At 36.8% G+C, this 25,832-nt stretch overlaps 1 protein-coding gene across 4 annotated transcripts in view; it reads right to left on the bottom strand.

Annotated features, from left to right (window-relative positions):
• The window catches only part of atp2b2 (ATPase plasma membrane Ca2+ transporting 2), a 66,028-nt gene that overhangs the window by 23,199 nt on the left and 16,997 nt on the right, over positions 1-25,832 (bottom strand). For 2 of the 4 annotated variants that reach the window (XM_087801677.1, XM_087801674.1), the window contains exons 3-12: positions 14,452-14,652; positions 10,829-11,086; positions 10,631-10,756; positions 9,144-9,275; positions 9,010-9,042; positions 8,043-8,135; positions 5,244-5,285; positions 4,203-4,361; positions 3,134-3,348; positions 564-806 (exon numbers count right to left, since the gene is read on the bottom strand). In XM_087801677.1, coding sequence (XP_087657803.1) covers positions 564-806; positions 3,134-3,348; positions 4,203-4,361; positions 5,244-5,285; positions 8,043-8,135; positions 9,010-9,042; positions 9,144-9,275; positions 10,631-10,756; positions 10,829-11,086; positions 14,452-14,652 — 1,502 coding nt within the window. The remainder of the gene's footprint in view (positions 1-563; positions 807-3,133; positions 3,349-4,202; positions 4,362-5,243; positions 5,286-8,042; positions 8,136-9,009; positions 9,043-9,143; positions 9,276-10,630; positions 10,757-10,828; positions 11,087-14,451; positions 14,653-25,832) is intronic. The other 2 variants (XM_087801675.1, XM_087801676.1) reach the window with 2 other exon arrangements.

Below are 25,832 nucleotides of genomic sequence, written 5' to 3'. Positions count from 1 at the left end.
GATGGATGGATGGATGGATGGATGGATGGATGGATGGATGGATGGATGGATGGATGGATGGATGGATGGATGGATGGATGGATGGATGGATGGATGGTACGTCGTCTTCCTATGATTTTCCCTCTAAACAGAATGTTAGTTGAGAAATGAGGCTGTGCAGAGAGAAGTAAATGTACTAGTCCAACAATAAAAAAAAGAAATGCAGTGCAATCATTCCTTCCTGACGGCTCAGGCTTAAACGTACAAACGTACGTCTTATTAACACATGAATCTAGTCTGTTAAGAATAATCCTCCAGCACCTGAATCGTCAACTGGAGATTTCTTCTTCTACCTATAGTGTGAACGGAGGAGTCTCTCTCGGGCTGTTTCTCCATTTCAATTCTACTTTCTTATGATTTTAAATTTAACTAAATCTCCTTCCTGTGCATTCACTCCCAGCATCAGACCCTCAGCAGCACTTACACAGATTGGATTCAATTAAAGTCTAATATGCCCTGAATAATGATAAGAAGAGAGACTCGTTTTTTTGGTCAGGGGAAAAAAAGTCAGGAATCTGTCTCACCAGGATCTTGGAAGTGTAGGCACTGTTGATGGAGATGGCGTTGACGAGCAAATCCAGTGCTTTCGGAGGCAGGACTCCGGGATCCGGGATCTCTCTGTAGTGCACGTCACACGTGTAGAACTGCACAGCCGTCATGCGGTTGGTGGTGAGCGTGCCCGTCTTGTCGGAGCAGATGGCCGTCGCGTTGCCCATAGTTTCGCACGCATCCAGATGACGCACCAGGTTGTTGTCTTTCATCATTTTCTGTTCGGGAGCAGAGACGGATTGATCGTGAGGAAGATGGATGATGACCACACACATCTCACATGGGTGAGAGAGCGAACTCATCTACTGCTGTCACAGATATATATATTTAAACCTACAACATTTCTATGACTCAAATCTTAATGTTAGCATGAAATAAGTATTAAAATTCCATCATTTTACAGCAGGCATGGGGGCCACATAAGGCCCTCCAACTGTATTCATGCGGCCCTCATGAGGTCTTTGTTTAACAAGAAAAATGATCATATAGAAAAGTTTCTTATGTTGAGCTAATTTTTGTAACTTTTTATTAAAAATTGAATTTAATTATCTTGTCTAATTTCTTAGATTTGCTGCTTGAATTGAGGGTCAAGGTGACCCGGAGTTCCACTGCATATGTATTTATGGAAGGCGGGGAGGTCGTTCACCTTTACCCAGAGACAACACAAGGGATACCACAAACACATTTGTTTTTGGGCATCCAGGTCACACAGAGAAAACACAAGAAATAAATATATGTATATATTTATACATATGTATATATATAAATACATATAAACACACATAATGATTTTTATTATTTTTGAAAAATCATTACATAAACATATTATCTGTACATTTCTTTCTTTATTTTTTAATTATTTCTTTAATTATTTCTCAAAATAAATTCCAAAACCATTTATCTAATATGTACTACTTTTTTCTGATAGGTCATTATTTGTTTGTATATTTAATCACATAGCATCTCTCTGAAATAAGTCGATTCAATACGTGTCTAGATACATGGGGTACGAAACGATTCAGGAAAGATACATTTTAAAAACAAACGACTCGATTCGAACCAGTAGGTTTTGATCCGATCCGATACAATTCAGTGCAATATGATGTCATCTGATGAGTCAAAAGGCATCTCTAGGCAATTGAATCGGGTCATCTGGACTTGGTTTTCGTGTGTGAAGACGTTTAGCTCCTTATCCATGGCTTCATCTTTTGCAGTAGCACCTGATATCATTTCCTAAAGAATAATTCCATATAGTTCCTTGTTTAAAGTAGACATTTGACACGATGAATGATCCTAAATCAACTCTAAAAATGTGAAAAACCTTCATAGTGATGAGTTTAATAAAAGACTAGCAAACAAGTATTTTTGTTGTTTTCGACTACAAAACCATGTCACTGTGTTTGTTACTCTAACACGTTACACAAAGAACTTTGGAAACAAACTTAATATTGCATTTTCACTACTGACACAAATTATAGCAAAAGAAAGTAAATTTCAACAAGGAAGTGAAAGAAATAAACCTTTTGGAGAGAGGTCTGAGTAGGCTCAGATCTGGGAATAATGAGCTACTGCTGAAGTAAAAAAATATAACAACTAACAAAAATACAAAATAATAACATTTCAAACGACATGCCTTGTGCAAAATGTTCTGAAGAAAGAACAAAGCAAAGCTTGTAGAGATCGGTCGAGCTGTACTTCAGTGTCCTTGCATATTGCGACGGTTTTATCTAGTGTTCCGTTCTTCTTGTAAAATCCAAATCTCTTCCAAACTTTGTACTCAAGACTTGGCTGCGCATCATAAAATCGTGTCTGTGTCGCACATTTTGTCTTCCCCCTCGTAAATGGAACGCTGGTGTTACAGACTGTGTCTCTGTAAGGATGATGTTGACGTGCTCTCGTTGTCGGGTTGTCGAGAGTGTTTGAGCGCACAAGTTGGGACGAGAAGAAAAAAGGAAATAAACGGTGTTGACTGCTGTCCACTTCATCTTGAATGTATCTATGTAGCCCTCGTGATATCAAAGTATGATGATGATGTATAAATGGTTCTAATGCATTAAAAAGTGTATTTTGTATTTATTATTTATTTGCATTTTCACATAACACTTATTTACTTTTCCCTCCTTTTTGTGTGTAATTTTTTGAGTATATATTAATCCCTCAAAATAGTTTATTAAAGTTAGTTGAAGAAATCTTAAAAAGAAAAAATTCATATATACAAGAATAAAATTGCAGCTTTTTTAGCTTAATAAATGTTGAATGCAAATCCTTTTTTTGGGGGAATTTCTCATCTTTCTTTTTGCTTGACGGCCCCTAACAACATTCACAGAATTTAATGTGGCCCTTGAAGAATTATAATTGTCCACCCCTGAAAAGTTTAAAAGGGGGCTGTAGTCTATAAAATCTGGGGACACCCTCGAAAGGTCTCTAGTCCATCAAACACTTAAGACAGTTGCTATATCCTGTACTCCAGAGTAGAAACCCAGGAGAAGCACAGTGAGGAACAACATGTCCGACCGGACAGGGGAAGAAGATCTCCAGCGCTCACCTTGACGGAGTAGGCCAGGGAGATGGTGACGGCCAGGGGCAGCCCCTCCGGCACGGCCACCACCAGCACGGTCACACCGATGATGAAGAACTTGACGAAATACTGGATGTAAATCGGGGTGCACTCCGTCAACCAGGGGCGCTTTTGCAGGACGAACGTGTCGATGGCGAAGTAGAGGACCAGGATGATGACAGTGATGGCTGACATGAGCAAGCCTGTGGGGAGAGTCACGCAGAAGTTGAGCAAGAGAAAAAGTATTTATTTTTTTATTTAAATATGAACGACAATGTGACGGGAAGTTTCTCAGAATGTACGTTCATTTATCCATCCATAGAACGTTTAGTAATAAACCGAGCATTGTTAGTTTCATGTTCTACGACTCATTAACATCTTAAATGTATTTAAATTTGGATTAAAAGTTGCAGTCATAAAATCATGGCCAAACTCACAATTCTAAGAAAATGAAGCAAGTGACTTTTTGAGTCTATTAAAAAACTATTAAGAATGTTAGCTTAAGCAAAAAATGATGCTTAAGAAAATAAACTATTCAACAACATATTGCATTCAGCGCTGTTTATTTATTGTCTGTATATCGCAATTAAAAACAATAAAGAATGTTGGTTTTATTTGAATTTTCAATGCATATTGATACCATTAACTAAACCACCATTTCTAGCTATGAATAAAAATGAATGAATAGGTCAAAATCCATGCTTGAAAGCATAAAGACAATATTTTTCCTGAAAATTTTGAGTAGGTTTCATGAATATAATGAAAGATAAATAAGTTAAGGCTTGTGTTATCTCGGGGTCAAGGTGACCCGAAGACCCGAAAACAACCCTCCCTGGCTTCCAAAAAATACATATGCAGTGGTGGTGGTCGTTGACCTGGAGGCAACACAAGGGATACCACATCACATTTGTTTTCGGGGCCTTTGGGTCACCTTGACCCTGAGATAAAACCAGGGTAATAGTCACTTGTGAAACAAGGTGAGAAAAGTCCATCCATTTAGTCGCTTAAACATTCTCCGACTTGTTAGCTGGATTTGAAAATCGGCGACTCGTTGTACCTGCTTTGCCAATTTGGACGGCCAGCTTGGTCAGTTTCCCCTGCAGCACAGACTTCTCTTTCTTTGGGATGCTCACTTTCTTCCTCTCTTTCTCGTCGTCGCCACCTTCTGCACTCTTAAGAGGCTGCATCTCCATGGCAGCGGCGCCGTCCTTTTTTCCTGCACCAAAGACAAAAGACGGAAACTGCGTTTCAGAAGGAGAAGAAAGAGAATCTCTCAATAGTCAATCAATTTCCCCGAGATGTTCTTTATATAGTCGCCTCTGCCTCGAACGCTTTGTTATTATCCCTGAACATTAAAGTTTCGTTCATAAGACAATTCACTCATTTATTTTTCTTTTCAAATGTGTGAGATTTTGTCTGAACAATCCGTCAATCTCTGCCGAGAGCTGGAGTGAAGCACAAGGATGTTATATAAGTCTTCGCACATCACAAGGATATTAAAGTGTGGAGAGAAAAATTGTAAAAAAAAACGTTCATAACTAAGGATTGAATAAACAGATTTGTCCATAAAAATAGAAATCAGCCACAATTATCTGCAACAGTTGTTGTTCTTTCTCTACTTATATATTCCTGAATTCTGCCTGGTATTTAAGTGTAACTGATTAATTGGCAAATGATTTACATTTTTCGAGTTCATATTTATAAGAGATGAACTTCTGTCATTCATATATATGATTGGAAAAAGGTTGTTTTTTATTAATTATAAAATAATTCAAAATTGATATTAAATGCTGACTAGGCTTTTTAATCCAACAAAAATATGAAAGAGAGCAGAAGAAAGTTTTTTTGTTTACCTGTTGATAAGAACAGCGATTAGAGACAACAAGATGAATGTAGAAATGAAGGTCTAATTTTAGAGGAGCATCAGTTGAAGTCTGGGTGAAATGCAGGATCTGTTAAAGCTTCAATTTGACATGATCTGGCATTTAAATCCTCTCTGAGAGATAATTTACGACAACGGCTAGTCCTGAACATTGCCTGCATTTGACCCAGAGTTCCACCTACGCACCGGAGGGAGGCGAGAGATGTGTTTGGTTACCTTTAATTGGATTGCCCTCCATATTGCCATCTTGCATTTTACCTACGATGGAGACACACCAGACAGCAGCGACAAATAAAACGTAAGCAGACATCATGTTGACACATAATCACACAGACGGTGAACATAGCAAACAGAAAAAAAATGAATCGTCTTATCATCAGTTGTAATATTTGGGCATCAAGTGGGAAGCGATTCAGAGTTAATTGACTTAATGTTGCTTCAGGAGGTGATAACAGGCTCATCATAATCCATGAGGGTTTGAAGCGTGACAACAAATAAGACAAGAAGGCGATAAAAACACTTGTGTGAATTTAAATTAATTCAAACAGAAAGCTTGATCTATAAAAGTGTTCAGCATTAGACGACAGAATAAGAGGCAATTGTTGAGAAATAGAAGCAACACAGACATTCTAGCAAACATAAACATGCAGAGTAAACAGAACAGGACCGAAGGAAAGACTCCCACACACCACAGTTACGTAAGTAACACAGAAGGAAAATCAAAGTTTTGACAATTAACAGTCATTCCTACTCTACTTTGATGTAAAGATGTTCCCTCACTTGAAAAAAACATTATCCATCGTCATGACATTCGTCATTTGTGTAGGTTGTATCTGTGATTGTGTTCAGTTAATGGACTATTAGTCCATCCATGATGCTCACTGTGGCTCCTCAAGAATCAGATGATTTTTCCGTACGGTCGCAGATCATTAAAGAGATGGTTCATCCAAAGTTCTAATTTCACTCATTGTCTTCTCACCTTCATGTGGAATACGGGTTGAGATTATTTTCAGAGTAATCCATTCCTTTTTAGAGTTATAGACAAAAATGTTTGTTCATTTTAATGTAGCAATCAAAGCTCACATGCAGTTGTCTTCATCTTTGAAACTTAAACTTAAAAACATCCCAATACCTCCATTCTTCTCGTCTTTAACGTCCATCTTGTGTTAAAACCTCGACATAAACTTAAATTTGCACTTAGTTGTTTGATTGGATTTCTGCTAAATTCAAGTTTAAAATACAGACTTATTTAAGTTTTTCCCAAACAATTCCTCATGTGGTAGCTTCACTGCAATATGGAGCTCCAGTCGCTACGTTAATATGTATCTTTATTTTTGACTATAACTCCAAGAATGAACAGTTTACTCTGAAAATGAGTAGACATTATAATTTTGGGTGAACTCTCCCTTCAAGCAAGGATCCTAGAACGGAGCATAGGATCGTCTCTTATGTTTGTGGAATCACATTTTCACATCACAGTCTATCCTGGATATTCTCAGAGACATTTTTACAAGAATGGGTTTGGACTACAGCTTGACTTTTGAATTCTCTTTAGATTTTGTTGGTTTGGAATTTAAATTTTATGTTGTACTATTGTTTAGTTTTGTCGATTTATGCATGTATTTTTTCTTGTTCAGAGAAATTCTCACTAGTCAATATCCATACATATATATATACTATTTTCATTGCGTTTCTTACCATCAAAAGGCTCCTAGTCTCAGTAGTAGAAGACACTCTCACGTTTCAAACTAATGAATGCAACAAAAAAAGCTCGATTTAACGGAGCTTTGTTCTAACTGAGGCTGAAGATGACAAATTGCTTTCGTCCCACCTGCCACATCATTAGGTCACAATTACAGAGCAACTCAGGTCTCATCTGTGTTCACTTCAAACTCACTGAATCCTCTCGGGAGGCACAGATAAAAGAGGACTCAGCAATAATGAATATAGTTAATATTTCTTCGCCTGCATTTCAGTGAACACAGAAATGGTGTCTTTTGTCACTAAGTGGTCTCTGAGGACGCTGAGCTAATACATCCGGTCTGGCTTGTGTCACTGCTCGGCAGGTAGATCCGTTTCACAAAAGTTTACTAACGTACATGAATACGGTGATCCATCTCACAATGCAAGCTGATTCCCAAGCATTGTGATTTATGAATATACCTTTTAGCGCCTACTCAATATGCATTAAGCAGTTGTGACCTCCGATTGATGGTTAGTTACATAGACTGCAGGTCATTAAAAAAAAGACACATAGACACACAGCTATAAGAACCGACTCAAGGGAGATAATTCACATCTCATGAAACGTCACGTTATGAAAATAACCAAATGAAACAGGAAATGTAGAATAAATCAACAGCCTGCATTTCCCAAAAATGCAAAAGTACTATATCCGGTTTGTCGTTTTTTTCCACTTTGAAGGACGCAAACATTTAATCTCAAAATTGTACAATTTGGTGTGGAAAAATGCTGGGAATTTAACTAACAGAAATATTCGATATTATCTAGGTGTAAGATAAGATCATTCTAACATTGTAAAAAAAAAGAATGTTGAAGTATTAATGTGATTGTAAAGGAAATTAATAAAATAAGAATTGTATTATTACATTTCAATGGCCAGGTTTTAACATCAATTTTCATTGATTAATTACAGAAAAACAAAGATTAGATTAGTTTAATTAAATTGACTTATTGTTGTCTCAAGTATTTAGATGGGATTCAATTGTGATTAATGGAAATAAATGACTAACAAACCATGTAATTACAGTAATTAAGTCCATTCCAAAAAAATTCCTAGATCCAATATTTATGAAAGAAAAAGTAGCTTGAAATGATCTCTTGAGATTCTGAGAAGAAACAGAAGATACATCTCAAAATAAGGGGCGGGAAACATGCGGGTACAACATAGACAGAGTCAAGAGAAAGTGGGAAACCATCGTAGGAAGGGAGTGAAACCACAGAGACCACAGCAGCAGCTACGACAGAAAGAAATCAGAGGGTTTGTCAACCTACCATTAATTAGGCTGGCACTGCCAGGGGCATTTATGCTCGCAGCCCCATCCGTGGCTATAGTGGCGATGGGGTGGATGGAAGGATGCGAGTAGTCTAGCCGGTGACAATGAAGGCCAACGAATGAACAAAAAAAACACCCACGCACACACACCCGCACAAATACACGCACACACGAGGACAATGGACAGAAATAACATGGTTATAGGACATTTTGATATTCAACAGGCAGCAGATAAAAGTCAAGTCACGGAGATCTTATGAAATATATATATGTTTGTTTAACATTAGACACACATGAAACGTATGAATTTATAGCAAATGAAAACATGTATCACAGAACATGCTTTTAACCAATTAATAACTGACTTGAAAGTACTTAATAAAATGTATAAAAAGCTTTAATGTTTCTATAATATACAGTCAAATCTTTCTTTTTGTGTGTAAGTTTTTATAATCTAATTTATTATTAAACCTTACTAGGACACAGGTGTTTTGTCTAGTACAGTGGTCCCCAACCCCCGATCCGGTGTTAGGTGTTTCTTACCGAGCTGTTCTATTGATTTTTATTGTCTTAAATGTGTTTTGTTCTTAAAAAAAAAGGTATTTTCATTAACCTGTGACTCTTGAGAAGTCAACCTGTAAACTAGTGGAAAAATGGTGTTATATGAAAGTCGATCTGTGAATATAATGCCCAGATTAAACCTGTCTACAGTGCAAAAAGGGTTGGGGACCCCTGTTCTAGAACACACGTTTATTTATTTAACTCTTTTAAAGAATATCCCTCACAATATCAGTTGTTGCTTGTTTATTTACAAATTGTCAATTTATTTATTGTCCTAACATTATAATCAATTGTAGTTTGATCTTAGAATCATCCAGAAAACAAAAAAACGAAGTAGAAAAACTAGCGAAGTGTATATTACTGTACAATGTGTGCATTGTTATGACCAAAAAGTAAATATTTTACCTGCATTTTGGCGTCCATCTTCCACTGTCCTAACTATGAGGTTCAAATATAAGAGAAAAACAACAATTATTAAGATAAATAATAATAAAAACCCACCAGCACTCTGTACCCAATAAAGTAAACAGTGGTCATACCTTTCTTCTCTTTCTCTCTCTTCTCCTCCTCCTCTACGCTCGCCCCAAGAAGAGTGAAGATAATACCGGTCTGAGAGTTGACCCCGACAGCAGTCACCAGCATGCGCCCTGATCCCTCCATCACGTGGGTCCCTGGAGGGTAAAAAGACGTACATCTTTGTGGGGGAAAAAAGGCAGCGTGGTGGACGCAACAGTGGAGATGAAGAAGATTGGAGGGTGTCGGGCTTCAAAAAGACTTATAATTCCTTACAAAGCTCATGTAGTCCAGAACACGATTAACCTTTTAGGAATGTGTGAAAGTAAGGGCTTGCGAGGCTAATTGAACACGGTAGAGACAAAGCTAATTAAACGTAGGAAGAATTATAAGCTCGATCGGATTAACCCGCGTTTCTTATCGGCGTCCAAGATTCATAGAATGTTCTGAGGCGGACGGATAATAGAGCCAGGGAGGGAGTAACACCTTCTTTAACAAGGAGCAACAAATACAAATCATTTCTGTCGGGTTTACTTTGAAGATAATGGAGGTTATGTACGTGCAAAACATAATCAACTTTTTCTTTTTTCTTTGAAACAGGACGTTTACATCTTAAATGCTGATGGTACGTCAGCACATAACAGACGCGATTCTATTATACCCTGTGTTTTTTTTTCTCACTCTTTGTTACTGGTGAAAGTATTTCAATAATATTCATTCAAAATAAATAAATAAAAAATACGAGCACTTTTTATAACTCTGGATCATTTTGAAATCGACAAGTGTGTAAACTATTTAAGTCCAGGCAAGCCAGAGTCGAAAGGCATTGAAACTATCAGTCATGTATAGTCTATACAGATATGCAGTAACTAAGGAAATGACTACTGCTTAATAACAACATTTACTTCTGAATGCACAATCAAAATCAAATCTCAGGGAATGAGAGGTTACAAGAGGCTACATTATGACATAATAATGGAATCCTCCCCATTTCCAGCCAGCTGTAATCACACCCTGCCTTGTTTATACAACGAGTCCCTTGGAGGTGGAGACTTCTGATGCTTGACCAATCACAGCAGAGAGGGCATGGTTGTCGTAAACAAGATTTCGTTTCTGGAATAACAGTGTTTTCAGTGGCTTAAGAAAATTTTGTAACGTAAATATTTCAATTTTTGTACAAGTACTGATGAGTACAATAGAGGTCCAATATCAACTTAAATGAACACATTCGTTTCCCACTAAGTGTATTTTTTAAATAATATTAATTTGAATATAAACATTAAGCTCTTGCAGGCCACATAAAATGACCTAAGGTGCCATAATCAACAAACATGAACTCCCGCCGTGCAATCACGTCGAGAACAGCCTGATTCCTTGAATTGAAAACCAGGTTTGCCGCAGGCTGGAGTCCTGCTGTTCGGCTGCTGCACTCACCGCCAACTCCCCTCGCGGCGTTTTAAAAGGATTGACGGATCAGGAAGTATAACACATTCAGGAGAAACTAGAAACGTACCAGACAACAGCATGGGGTCCCGATCTGCTGCTTTCTTAACATGATCCGACTCTCCGGTCAGTGACGACTCATCGATCTTCAGGTCGTTTCCCTGGATCAAGATCCCATCAGCGGGCAGCAGATCCCCTGGAACAGCAGGCGTGCAGGTTGTTGTGACACAAACATAGGTGCGGACACTGGACTGGTTCTGGTACCTACCGTATTTGATTTGCGCTATATCCCCCACCACGATGTCGGCCACGGGCAGCTGCTCCACCTGGCTCCCCCGGACCACCTGGAACTTCTGCTCCTGCTCGATGCGGTTCTGGAGCCCGCGGAACTGCTTCTCCTTGGACCAGTCGTTGAAGGCGGTCACCAGCACCACGCACACCACGGACAATAAGATGGCGGCGCCCTCGATCCAACCCGCCTCGTGTTCCTCCTCGTCGCCGCCGCCGCTCGCAGCCGAGCCACATGCTGCAGATACAGAAGGAAGTTAACTCTTGGGTACTTTTTTCTCTTTTGAAAACAGATCTCAGATATATTAAAGTAGCTACAGATCACGACATAGTATTTATTTCTATTCGTTAATTTCCTTGATTGTGTGGATTTGGTATTTTATTTTAAAATGCAAGGCAGCATTCTTCAAGTAAGGCTTTACAGAAAAATAAAAAATGGCCACTAAAAATTAAAAAATGGCCACTATTGCTTTAACTACTTAAGTAAGTTAGTAAGTAAGTAAGTAATTTTTATTTATATAGCGCTTTTCTAGACCAGGGTCACAAAGCGTTAAACAATCAAAACATTATTCAATAAAGTATATACTTTAAAGATCAAGATAAAACTGAGAACACAACAGGAGTTCCAGAAAATCAAGGAAAAGCCTGAACAAATAAAAACTTATTTATTAAGTAAGTAAGTAATTAAGTAATTTTTATTTGTATTAAGGCCATAAATGTCAGGAAATACACTCACTAAAGTTCACATTTCTTTATTAACCTTTAGGCTTTTTTCAGCTCCTTGTCCTCCTTTAGCTATAAGTAATAATACCTTATTTTACCCTTTTTTTGTTTTTCCCCCCAAACCAGAGTGATCATTCCAATCACTCCAAAAGTTGAAGCATCAACTTCACTTTGAAGGCATCATGCATGAGCAGGTGGATTCAGGATCTCAAGGGGTTGGAAAATATCAGATCCAGGATAAATTATAGGAAAAGCTTCTTGATTTAACTTTTCTTTTTTTTCTGACTCTGTTAAGAACTTGACCTGTTCTTGAAAGGTTTGGCTCTGAAATGTGGAAATATAAAAAAAAACAGTTTAGTTCTAATCACTGAATGTTTAGTCTTTCCTATGAAGTTCCATCCCATGATTTTCTGCGCGAATAACACGCAAGAGCTTGTTGCCAATAGCAGTGATCCCTAACCAATAGGCCACAAACCGCAAACAGGTCACTTGTTACTGGGCTACACAGGAATACTAAATACTTTATTACACAGTTTCCTTTGTGCTTGTTATTAGAGTCTAGAAGGTGTTTTTTAATTTGCTTAAACTGAGTAAACGCTTGTCTTGGTCACCTGGTACATTATTCACAGTACCAATCACGACAAGTTCCTACTGATAAAACATTACATTTAGCTGTATTTTATATCTGAAACTATTAATATTTATATAATAATATCACGGTCAAAGCAATTTATTTTCCCTGCTTGTCTATAGGACTCTAGATAATATAAAGAATGTCACTGAAGGGGACCTTTTGAAAAGATAGACTATCTTTCAGTCTTATTACTGCACAGGAAAAGAATTGGCGTAGCGTTAAAATAAAGAGTGTTTCTAAGATGTACTTCTCTCTTCTCTGGGGCTCATTGCTTCCAGTCTGCAGGTTGACAGGATGAGGCATGTATTAGAATAACCAAGGCCGACACTCGCTGTCTCGGAGAATCATTATGCCACATGTCTGGTGCTTTGACTTTGAAAGCACTCAATTGGGGGGGATTATTTTCAACTATATGACCCACCAGGGTCGTGTTAGAAGAGCAATACAGACCTAAGAGGGACGTCATGCTCCCGGTTGCTGATCTGCATTGTTCATCTGGGATGTTAGGCAACAGTTCAAGCGGATCCCGGGAGAACTATAGAGTCAATCTTGGCGGAAAAATGTGATTCCCGTGCTGTTAGCAAATTTCCTCTGATCTCCCCATGATGAAAGGAGGGCCACTTATCCAGCACACCCCCCCTTCAAATATCAGAGCCTCGTTTTCAGCCATGTTTGATATGAAACTTCAGAGTAGCCGGAATCTAATTTCAAAGGATGAATTCCAAGCTTTGCATTTACAGATGGTCTCCTAAAGCTTGATGTTTTAGGCAACATCATTCCGCCACTTGTTTCTATGTAAGTTAATTCCAGTTAGTTTTTTTTAATCCATCGATGAGTAAAGACGCAATTAAGAGTCAGTCGACTGCAGCCTGGATGTTTTCATATGTTAATGAGAAGGGATTCATCACAACAAGTTCTATTTTGGTGCTGCTGATCTCTTTAAGAGCTTTTAATAAACCACAAACCCTGCTGGAGGAGTTCAATATGGGGTGAGGTGTAGCTCAGAACAACCCCGGAAAAAGCCGAATCACGGTAATATCCCTTTTTCCCTGTAAAAACGTAATAACCTTTTTAAATGTAGACAAGATATTTTTAACATGAATGTAAAGTGAAAAATCCAAAGGCCATGTTATTTAGTTTTTAATATTTTATTGTCAATTTAACATTAGTGAATGGACTTAAAAGATGCGAATATCATTTTTCAGCCACAATAATAATAATAATAATAATAATAATAAATAATAAAACATTAATAATAATAATAATAATAATAATAATAATAATAATAATAATAATAATAATAATAATAATAATAATAATAATAATAATAATTATTATAATTATAATAATAAAAATAATAAATAAAACATAAATAATAATAATAATAATAGATAAATGAAAAAATTAAGCCAAAAACGTTGTAAGAGTTAAAAGGCTGTAACTAACTTAACTTAAGCTAAAAATTTAATTTAGCTTAAAACCTAACAAATAATAAGGAATCAGTTAGTGCAAAACCGTTTTTTGGATATAGACTTAATTATTTAACATTATTTAAGAATGTTTTTAGTCAATCAATATGTTATCAAGATTAGGAGTTATAAAATTAATATTCTTCATATATGTGTTATATTATTGGTCTACACACAGGGTGATATTTTAGCTGTTTGAAATGGTGGAAAACAAGGGAAGAGAAGCGTGCAGGCTGGACAATTGTGTGTTCAGCCATGGTAATGTTTACTCGTGGTAAATATTTTAAAAATGAATAATAATCTTCAATATTATATTTCATTGAACAGTTATTATATTGAGCTCAAACACAAATACATGTTTCATTATTAGAACAAAAGTGTTCTTCACTTACAATAATGCTGTTAAGATCACTTCAGCTTTCCTTGGTACACTTGTTAAACTCTTGTATTCAGTAGAGAAACTTGGTTCTAAGTGTGACAGCAGAGGGCTGATGGTGCTGACTTGGCACTTAGCGGCTGTTCATTTCCTGCTTCACAACTCACGGAGCTTGAGCAATGTTCAAGGTTATTTACCCAATACTTAATCACTAACCGCTTCATTAACCAGCGCACCCGTCTCCGCTCCGTGCCTTATGAGTCAAATCAAGCCTTGAAACAGGCCACAGTGGAAATTATGCTTATAAAGCCGTTTGAAAGAAAGATGATGTGCTAGGATTCAAGAATACACTAAAGACTTTCACTTGGTAATGTGAATGTTGATTCAACAGTCAAACTTACATGCTCCGGTGCTGTCTCCTGGCGGTCGATAAAAAGAGAGACCCAAAGACACCAGGGCGGCGACCTCCAGGATGATGAGGGTGACGTCCTGGAGAGCCTCCCAAACTAGGTGAAGGAAGGATTTTGGCTTCTTTGGAGGTATCACGTTCTTCCCGTATACATCTCTCCTCTTGTCCAGATCAGATTGGGCCCCCGAAAGACCTTGAGGAACCAAAAGAGAAAGAAGTAGGTGAGGTTGTGTTTAATGTCAACAAGTAAATAATGACAAGGTTGTCCGATTGTGATAGAGATTCTGGTCCTGGGTCGACCAGATAGAACAAGAACAAGGCCGTGACCAAAGTTGTGGTCAATCACCAATTTTCAAAATGAGTTGTGAGGTCAAGGGTTACAAGAGAAGTAGGTCATTACCATAATCTGTAGTGAAGACCCGCCAAACTCAGACCAAGACACTAACAAATCCAGATAGTGTCTAGACCAAGACCAATACCAAGGCAGAACTAGTCGAGAACACGGTCAAGGCTTTACGGGCAAAACAATAAATGGATGAATAACTCGTTCACGTTGAAGAACATGTTGACAAAATTCTGTTGATCTCTGAGAAGTGTAATGCAAGTTTTAAGACCACTATACGGGCCAAGACCAGGTGAGAAAGAACCTCAGAGCATGAGAATATCAATACCAGACCCATCCTACCAATACATTGTTTTGTGAAATGCTCAACGATATCTACTGCCACGCAATACTTAGTTTAGTTCCTATAACTAATGATGCGCCATTGAAGCTTCATGAAGCAGTGTCATGTTGTTTAGAGGTCAGTAGGTGGCGCCATCAGTTTAAAAATGATGTGATGTTTCATTAGAACAGTTGTTCAAAACAAAGGAAAATAGCGCAGAGACCGCCATCTAGTGGACTCTGAAAATAATGACACTGCTTCATGAAGCTTCATCATCATTACATATAAACCCTTTCGCAACTAAACTGTTTTGAAAATCACTAAACTAGTAGATTTTTAAATAAGATTTTGTAATATATGAAAGTTAAATACATTGCATCAACTGAGGAATATTTAAACATAATGAAGTCTTGATTTCGTAGAAAGACTTCAGCATTACAAAGCGAAAAAAAATCGTTGTTTGTGTCTCGGCGAATCCAATAATGTGTCACCACTCCAGAGTTTTGCGTCACAAACTCCATCTTCTTTCTCCATTCCTAAGGAGAGGATAGGTCTAACGGCTAAAATGGTTTCAAAAATAACTTAAAAAGCTTGTAAACCAGATCAAAAAAGTAAGTACAGTATTCTCTCATGTATCTTTGACTAGATGGTGTAAGACATTACCTGAAAACTCTTATACTTCATGAATTGAGTAAATCGTTTTCTTTTTTTATTTAACTTTGATCCAGGGAATAATTACTTGTATGAGTCATGAGCTGAACCTTTGTGTGTGCGTTATATAATTCTGCTCAAGAGATGCTGGCCTTGTGTTTTGACCTCATCCACCTCCTCAAACAGCATAAAAAAGTCCACATAAATATACTTTTTTCTCTTTCATATGGGAAAAAAAAGGAGGCTGGCGGTTGGAACTAATGATATAACACAACAGCTGTGAGTTTACTTTAAAATAGGAAATGCAATGTTTTGAAGGATTAAAAAAACAGCCGTTGAAACACTCTAGTTATGATGTGATTATACACATAAAATACATGAGATATTTTAAGAGAAACACATGGAGATTAAAAGTAAATCTATTTCATGTCTTCAGTACAAATTATTTATTATCTTTTTTTTAGTTGTGTTGTGACGACACACCACCTCTCTCTTATTCATCAACGTGGTGCGTCACCGGGGTCTCCCCGGAGTGGCCCCAGATTGCTCCCTGCAAACCTCCTCGCCGCATTCTGATGTAAACGCGTGCGACCGTGAGATTGCTCATTAACGTCTGCGGCGAGGGGAATAAAAGTTGAGGCTGGAGAAAGGTGAAAGCAGGCGAAAAAAAAAAAGGAGAATTCAGAGCTCAGTCGAAGAATGCACCGAAAAAAAAATAGACCAGTTTATAAATAGCCTCATTATCTAGTCTCCTTTAATTGTCTCTGTAAGGGAAGCGAGTGCCCTCCTCTTCCATTGATCTCTACTACACGGCGCCTCACTTCACCTTTAGAGCGCATGTGCATGTGTTCCATGCATGTCAACGAGAGTCGTGACAGCCAGCACGTGCTCAGTGTGTGTGTGTGTGTGTGTGTGTGTGTGTGTGTCTGTGTGTTGGCGGGTGCGGCTGTGACTCGTACAATCCGTGAACAGGATTTCCTCTAAAATTATTTGAGAGCGATGATGCTATTTATGGAGGCTCCATAAAAGCCACAACGTGACACCCAAATAAAGATGTTCAATGTGTGGATTGAACACATATTTATGTTTTTATCTATGATAAATTATAGTTTGAAAACCTGTAAAATGCTTTCAAATGGTAGAACATAAAAACAAAAATGAAATAATATCAACTAGTTTTAGTTTAGATTGTTATTATCTGTCTATTACAAAGGTGTACAAACTTAACCGAGATTAAAGGAACCAAGATTTATCTCATGTAGAACTTCCAAATAAAAGCTTCTATATCTTCGACCAGACAGAGAAAGAAAATCATTTTCAGTGTTTAGTAATCATCAGCTTGACTTTGTGGTGTTTTCCTATGATAAATCCTACCATTAAAATACATATATTTTAGGATCAAAACATGTATATTCTCTGGTCAAATAATAACGTTTACCAAACTGTTCTTTATATGAAGAGAAATGTGACATGTAACAGTGACACCATATCATTAAAGGTTTTGAATATAAAAATAATATACTTTTATCTACTTAAACAAAATGCTGAGAACTTCTTTACAAGATAAATAAAAATGTTTAAGTATTTATACTCTGAGCACTGTCCACTTCGTGGGGCCTCATGTAGCTAATATCTCTGGTCCAATAATACATATAATAAATAACACTGATCTTGAGCAGTTCCATCTATATTCAAGGCTCATTGAGACTTCCAGACTTCGTACCATTACACACCAGATTTCAACCAGATGGCTTTTTCTAATTTCCCAAATCACATCCTGTGGATCCTTGAAGTCTCCACGTGATGAGTGGGAAAGAGTTAGCAAGGGACTTAAAGCAGAACAGGATTACATTGATTCGATCTCAAAATTAAATTATGATGTGGGCCAAATATAATTTTCTGTGAAGCCAAGCGAGGCACACAAGCCCTAAGTTCGACACAAAAGCTCTAACAAGGAATCAGTTACGGTGGACATTCTAATCAATTTTTATACCTTTGAAAAGCCAAAAATTAAACAATTAAATCACAATCTAAAGAGCTGGGATTTATTTAGGTTATTCTTTCAAATATTTACAACTAATCATCATCAATCTTATACTTCGTTATTCATGGTTATTGTAGTTCTGATAATCCTTCAAAACAACTTTAAAAACTGAACTCATTCCTTTAATATGCTTAAGGATCAACCCTCGTTTAAAGTTTAAAAGCAAAATATAAGTCATCATAATATTCCTGTGGAGCAATAAATACTTTTGAAAACTCTTCCTTCTAATCGTCCTTATTGCCTAAAATGTCCATTTAAATCCTCAACCCCATCAAATAGTTCTGGCACATTCAGGCAGGAACAGACAAACCACGGCGGTACTGTGTGACTCACGGCAATTTCAGGAGCGACTGAGAGTGCTAAAAGAAGTCTCTGTTCTACAGTTAATTACAAAAGAGAGGAGGACAGAGAGTTACACTCATCACAAGCACAGACGGAGAACAGATCTTTGACATGAGTGAAGCAATAATGTGTCTGAATGACATTTCTTGCTTAAAATGGAAAGTTAAAGGCAAAAAAAAGCAACTTGTTTGAATACTAAATCAAAATTACGTTAATAAATGGTTATATATTGAGAGATAAGGCAATATTTAGTTGGAGAGACTCATGATTAAAACCGTATTATTTTCCCAAAAATAAATAAATAAATAGCTGCTTTACTACGGTCTATTTTTATACCTCCTCCTCGTCTCACGCACACGTTTTTATGTTGCTCATTTAAGCAAAACATCATTTGTGTATGCAGGCAAATTGATTTTCCTCGGTAAGGAGGAACATGATAGCACATTTTAGCAGTAGGCTCCTTTTTTTTTTCTTCCCAGTGGCTAAAAATAGATCTCCATGGAAACACTATGCATCCCACTGGAAATACACGCCACTCAAAACCTTGGAGATTCTTTTGAATTGAGTGTGTGCGTGAGGTTGTGTAGGTGTGTTGCTGCCTGGAAGAGTAAACACACATTTGTGCAGCAGGTTTACTAGAAATACCCAAAAATAGAATGTATTTGAAAATGATTTAAAAAAAAAAAAAGATAAAATAATAAATATATTCATTTATTTTCCATTCATGTAACCCATATTCAAACCTACGTTTTAATAAAAACCATATGAATATCATTTATAAATGAATAAATAAATATTTCAAAGATTAAGGTTAAGTATTAAAATAAAGATTTCATGACTAATTTTGACAAATTAAATGCAGCTTCAACCTCATGCTTACAGTATTTTCTGAACTTATTTAATTTGTAATGATATGTTTGTTACACAATGATATCTTCACAGACATTGTAGGAACTTGAATTCACCATAAAAATAAACGTATTGTCAACCATTTTTAAAGAATTTGAACCAAGTTAAGAAGTCATAAGTCCGAGGATGTTTTCGTGGGAGAAAAAAAAAGCCAGGTTGTCTAACTCCTGGAATAATAAGCCATCAGTAGCTAATAGGTAGATAATTATCGTGCTCTTTTTAGACGATGGAGTGATGAGGAAATGTGTCATGAAGTCCTTCAGCATGACCGCGACAATGATGACACCATTTGCCGGGATAATTGAGCACAGCTTTCTTACGTGACGGCAGAAGAAGCCGCGCTGCTTCAGAGCGTAAATGTTGTTGAAGCTAAAGAACAAACGAAACGAGGAGGCTGACTAAATGAAGGAGGGATGAAACGAAGACAGAAAAATCACAGGGACCTCTGTGAACGTTGTAAATTATGATTAACCTGGATGGCTCTGAGTTTTCTCGGATGACTGCACTCATTATTCAGCGACTCTCATGTCCACAACCTCGTGAACGCAACATGTGTGTTGTTAATGGAGAAACGCACAGAAGCGGTCACTGGTTTGAGGTACAGTCGTCAGTGAACATGAGACACCTTTCAGCATGATCCAACATTTATATATATATATATATTTTTACTCTTGCAAATCATATTTTATGTGTTAACATAGTTGTAGTTCAAATTTTAGTTTGTGCAAATATTCATGCTGTTTCTTTATTTTTTAGTTGCAATTCAACTGCAGCAATCATTATATCCTCCGCATCTAAAGGAATCTTTAAATCCGAGCAATGACTGAGGACGAGAGGATACAGTCGACTCCAGCAGCTGCAAGATGATTTTTTTACATTTGGTTTCTAAAAAAATGAAAACAGTTACGACTTCATCAAGAGTCAAGTGGTCTATAAATTCTGCAACACCAGAGTCAACTTGTTCTTACAGTATCGCAATATAACGTACCGTTGCCCCTGTATCGTGATATGTATCACATCTCCAGATTTATGTATCTACACTCTATCGTAGAGGAAACTGTATATTAAATACATTAAATACTTAACTATAACAATAATTTCGGTAAAAAACATAAATATATACTGTATCAATGTATATATATTTATATATGGGAATATATATTTATAATTTTAATTAATCTTTCTTTTATTTATTTATTTATTATTTTCCTAGCTGGGCTGGTAACATTTGTTTCTAATATTTGCACAGATTTTGCACAAATCATGTTCTTATTTGTAAATAAAAATTCAATTAACATAAAAAAAAGAAAAAGTAAGAAACATACAACATCAGCACATAGGTTTTATGTGGCCTCATTGGTAAAACAAAAACATTTCACACATGGTTTTAACGATCACGGTGAGGAATTTAATAGCTAAAGAGACATTTCTCTCAAGTGTTTATTGATCACTAATGTACACAACATATTAACATGAGCTGTTTGTTTGTGGTGAGAAGCAAGAAGCTGAACGGGAAAACAAAATAGCCTAAGCTGCTACAAGTTGTTTGTCTCCCTTTTGAGAGAAGATGATGCTTCTAAGACTATAAGCAAACTCAAAGGGGGGAAAATCTAGTCAACCAAGTTGTGTCATGTGACCAACGAGAGCTCAAGTTGACCGTGTTTAGAGACGATAAATGTGAACAATTTATAGGGAAAAAAAAAATGGAGGCAGACGTAAGAAAATCTGATTAAAGAAAGGCGAGTAAATGTATGTTTGTTTCAGTTTTGTTGGTGGCGAACAACAGAGATTCTTTAACTGATATCACACGCTGTTTTCTAAAGGTTCAAACAGTTTGGATGTCTGATCAGAAGCAACAACGTATCGCAGTGAACCACATGCTTTTCAGGGAGAACGTAAAAGCAGTTGGAAATTGACTGGCATGACTGAGTATTTTTTCGGTGAAGATTAATCATAATTTTTAAACCATAAAAGCTACTTAAAGAGGTTTTAGTGAGTATTTGAATATATGTACAACCTGGTTAGAATCTAACATACGACTGAAAGAGTTGTACTATACTGATACAGTTGTTGTTGCTGCCAAACATTCTGGATAGTAAAAACATGTTTTATCTTTTAAAAAAACAGAATCATGCAAATGTGTGTTTATGGTACAAACAAACACATACAAATACTGAGCATATTTACCCAACAAACATTAAACAAACAAACATTAAATCTCAAAACAAATGAGTCAGAAGGGAAAAATAGGATCCTGTTTTTTTTTTCCATTAAAAAGCTATTTTTCATCTAAATATATGCAGTAATAAAAAAGATTGACGTGACTATACTCTTAGACTCTGTGTCAGAAAATGTCAAATCAAATCATGACACAAAGAAGTGGAGTGTGGGTAATGAAAATGCCTCAACATTTTAATTCTCGGCATTTCACCGGCTTGAATAAAACAATCATCGGTGTGAGAGTGAGTCTGTGGGGGCAGCTGCACAAGTGGGTGAGTTAAGCCACTGTGCTCTCCTGACTCACGCGAAAAGGTGGTGGAGTGAAGTGGGAAAACTTGCTGGTCTATCTCCGTAGCCTGTTCACATACAAATATAAACTCCTTACAACAAAGGTTATAAATATGACCCGATGGCTCTCATCCGAAGCTCCATTAAACTTCTAATATGATTGATTTGGTCACTGTTACCAGTGAAAGTCAATCTCTCACTCCTATCTCCCATCTGGGTGTCTGTCTCTGGTTTCGCCCGGGGCTCAGGTAAGCTCTGCACACAATACGGACGGGCATTAAAATTCAAAACTACCAGTGAAAGTCATGAAATAGTCATGACCGCTAAGGGAAATCTACACAGGGCAGTGTGGCCCTTAGTGTCAGTCTGACCAGGAGCTACAGGGAAACAACGCACGCACAATCAATCAGGAGGACTAATAGAATTAAAAGGCCAAACAATGACTCTGTTGGTATCTTTCAATCGAGCATGTTTTAGCCATGCAGAACAGGTTTTCACAGCCAACGGATCCTTCTTTCGGGATGGCTAAACATCCTGGTATTGGGGTGAAAAACTGTGAATAGAAAGTTTATTTTTGTTGTTAGCTGAAAATTTAATACATATTTAAATGAAAATATCACAGAACAGATGATACAAATTTGCGGCCCTTGAGGACATAATAATAACTAACTATGAATTCTAAACTGATGACAGTCATCCTCTGAACACTGTCATCAGTGAGCAGAGAAGCAGAATGAGGTTGGACCCAGGTGCAAAACTAATTGACTCAAGGACTCGTTCATTCCTCGGGCTATTAAATTGTACAATTCTGAGTTCGGGGCAGGAGTGGAGTAAAAGTATCATTATGTTCTGTTCTATGTTAATCTTTGTATCCTTTGTCTTTGTTATTTTTCTTTGATCCATGTTCTTTATCTTTATCTTTAGACTTAGATTATATCATCTTGTTCTTTCTCTTTATTTCTCTTTGTTCTTGTTCTTATTTTCTTTTGATAATTTTTTATGAAAAATCGCTGTATTTGCTGTGGATGATTTGGAAAAAAAACAATTTATAAAAATAAAGTTCTACCTACCTAACCTAACCAAACCTAAACAGGTGTTGATTCTCATTTCATGGAAAAAGTGAGACATTTTCCGTTGAACTGGATGAAGGAATAGGTATTGACGCTTGATACTCTAAACTTCTGAATGAACTAACTCTTGGTATTTTCTGGTCCCCCACTCGTTTTCACGTGATCAAATGTGGACCTCTTCCTGAAACGTCTGATCTAAGTCTTTTGAAAGTATAGCCATTCACTAGCTTCTAACCTCTGCTTCTCATGCACATAACTTCTCAAAACAACATTTTTTTTACTTTTATTTTGTTTTATTTTACAAATATAGTGTTTTAACTGTTTTCATTTTGTGCTCACATTCATGTTCTTGCTTAGGACTTTATTTCAAATGCTGTTTTTTTTAAAGTGATATATAGATAAAGTTGAGTTCTGACACACAGTTGTCACTGAGAGTAAAAAGAAAAACCCATTATGCTTTCGCGACCACGCTATTCCAGCCAGGGACCAGGCGAGACGGGGAAAAGTAGAACAGAACCACTACAACACTGGTGCTTAAGATGATCATGTTGCTTTTACTTTATTCTTACTGTGATAGTTTTTATTCTAGTGCCCCAAAAGCAACTCAGAAGAAGCTAAAAAATATATTAAAATATGTTGAATATCCCAAAAATGTAGTCAATGATTAAAAAAAAAACATCCCTTTAAGGAAACCATAGAGGAAACGGAAAGTCTTTCCAAACCCCTTCAGACAAAATCATATTTATGCACTTGATTGAAAATGGCAAAATTTCGGAAACGCTTTCCTCGGGTTTTCTTTTTTTGATCGCTGCCAAGTCACTTCTAAATCCAGGAGTCGTGAAAGCAGCGAGTATCTTTCGCGGAGCCCCCCGGAGGAGAAAGTGTTTGTCTTGGCAGAAGCCATGCTTCGCACCCGATCGCACCGCACAGGGATGAAATAGAGAAGTCAACACAGGATATGTGCTGACGTGTTGTAAACTTCAATCCTTTACATCCACAATACAGCTAAACTGATGCCCACGGCCGTCATCTTGCTTTCAGTGGTGAGTTTCTAACTGGGATATTTAATATCACATATAGGATGAACCAGATCTTGGATTGAAGTTGAATTTTCCTTTGCTTTAATTTTCCACCTGGAAGGAATGCAGGTGGTTTTAAAGAAAATGTTGTTTCCGTGGGGTTTTTTTTATAGCCAAGTCAAAGTAATCTCTGCCAACGCCAATTTTATTTCTTCATTGTTAATTAGAAATTCAATGTGGATTAAAATAAGTTATTAAGTTTTAATCAAACACTTTTCACAGTTTAAACATCAAAACTCTTTCCAACGAGGCCCACATTTGATGAATTAAAAACGAATGTGGTGAACAACGAGTGTGAAAAGCGACACTGAATCAGGAGTCATAAGAAGTTTAAAATAAAAGCACCGATATCTTTTACATTTTAGATGATTTTTAGATGAGATTTTAATGAGTTGGCTTAAACGTTTAAGGAGCTTGAGTCCATGATATTGTCATAAATAATGTGATGTTAAAGAAGATTTGTTTCCTTGTGGAAAGTTGCAGCTTACAATACTGTGGGCCACATGAACTCTTCTCAGGGGGTGCAAAAGGCCCCGTGTACTGTACTGGACTACAAATACCTGTTTTATAACAATATACAAAAAAAATCTCAGATGTCAATGTGTAATATGATTGAAATGTATTTTAAAATTAACAATACTTTAACCCTGTTGATATTTATACTAAGTTTAAGTTAATTTCAATGAGTAAATGTTGTATAATTGTTCAAGTTTATTTTAACCCTTGTGTAAGGTTTGGGTCAAGGTGACCCGGAGGCCCGAAAACAAAAGTGTTTGTGGTAACCATTGTGTTACCTTTGGGTCAAGGTGAACAACCTCCCTGGCTTCAAGAAATCCATATGCAGTGGTGAAGGTCATTGTTTTGTGGCCTTCGGGTCACCTTGACCCTGAAATAACACATGTGATACTACAAACTGATTTGTTTTCTCTTTCTCTGGGTCACTAGAGGCAACAAAAGGGATAGCTCAAACAGATGTGTTATCCCAGGGGAATTTTAATTAATTTAATTAATCTAAAGGAACATTTAAAAAGACAGAATATAAATAAAAAATCTTCAATGAACGTTAAACAAAAAAGTTGTTATATACTATGAAAGACTCGTATTACATATTTTATGTTTCATCTTCGGGGAATAGTTTTTAAATGTATTGCATTTCAACAGATAAGTAACAGAAGTAACTGAGTACGACTTTACCGTGAGATAAAGTGAATTTCCCTCCAGAACTTTCATTCAGAGTGGAGAAGGAGGACAAACACGAAAGACAAGAGCGGAGGTGCAGAACAGGAGTAATTGCCCTTATTAAAGAGACAGCACTTCATGTGAGCGATCCCTTGTGGGACGGAGAATAAATAGCTTGTGTCAGAAGGGAATACATTTGCAGTGGTGTGACGAGGGAACTAGGTTTATCACTGGAGGGACTTTAATTCACTATATCCACACACCAAAAAAATCTGAGGCTGATCGTGAAGGATGGACATGCTCTACAAATAGTTTTTTGATGAAATAGAGAAAATGACCTTTTTACATCATTAATTCACTTGATCGGTCACTTAATCCTCTCCTAGTGTTGCCATGACAACTAAAACCGCTAAGAAACTTTAGCATTATATTTCTGAGACTTTGAAGTGTTGACCTGATCTAAATGTTGCGGGTCGCAGGACATTTGCATCACATCAAATGACATCATCAATAACATTTATTATATAGCTAAGATGTGACGGATTCATTTAAAAAAATACACTCTTGAAAATTGACAAAAATGGCCCAAATTCACAGTAACACAAAAGAAAAATCAAATAACTAAACATAAATTACAATTGGACTGAATGCATGCAGAAAAGAAATGCTGAAAGATCCATAAGCTGCAATTTCTTGGTATCGATAGCTCAATATTTGACCTATTCCTAGTGTAAAATTGCCTTTATTAAGGGAAGGTTCATATACCCCAGAACTTTTTCAATAGGAACGCCCAAACATAGAGCACGTGCACATGAGTTTGTCTCTTTAATAATTATTGATTTAACGTAGTTCATTTGAAAAACAGTTCCACAAAAAAAAAAGAAAAACAAGAGCTTTCTAGTGATTTATAAAATGAAAAAGTTTAT

This window comes from Callionymus lyra, chromosome 10, assembly GCF_982586985.1.
Source record: "Callionymus lyra chromosome 10, fCalLyr1.hap1.1, whole genome shotgun sequence".
Lineage (NCBI taxonomy): Eukaryota > Metazoa > Chordata > Actinopteri > Syngnathiformes > Callionymidae > Callionymus > Callionymus lyra.
Note: the sequence above shows the minus strand (reverse complement) of the source record. Positions and strands in the feature narration are given on the sequence as shown.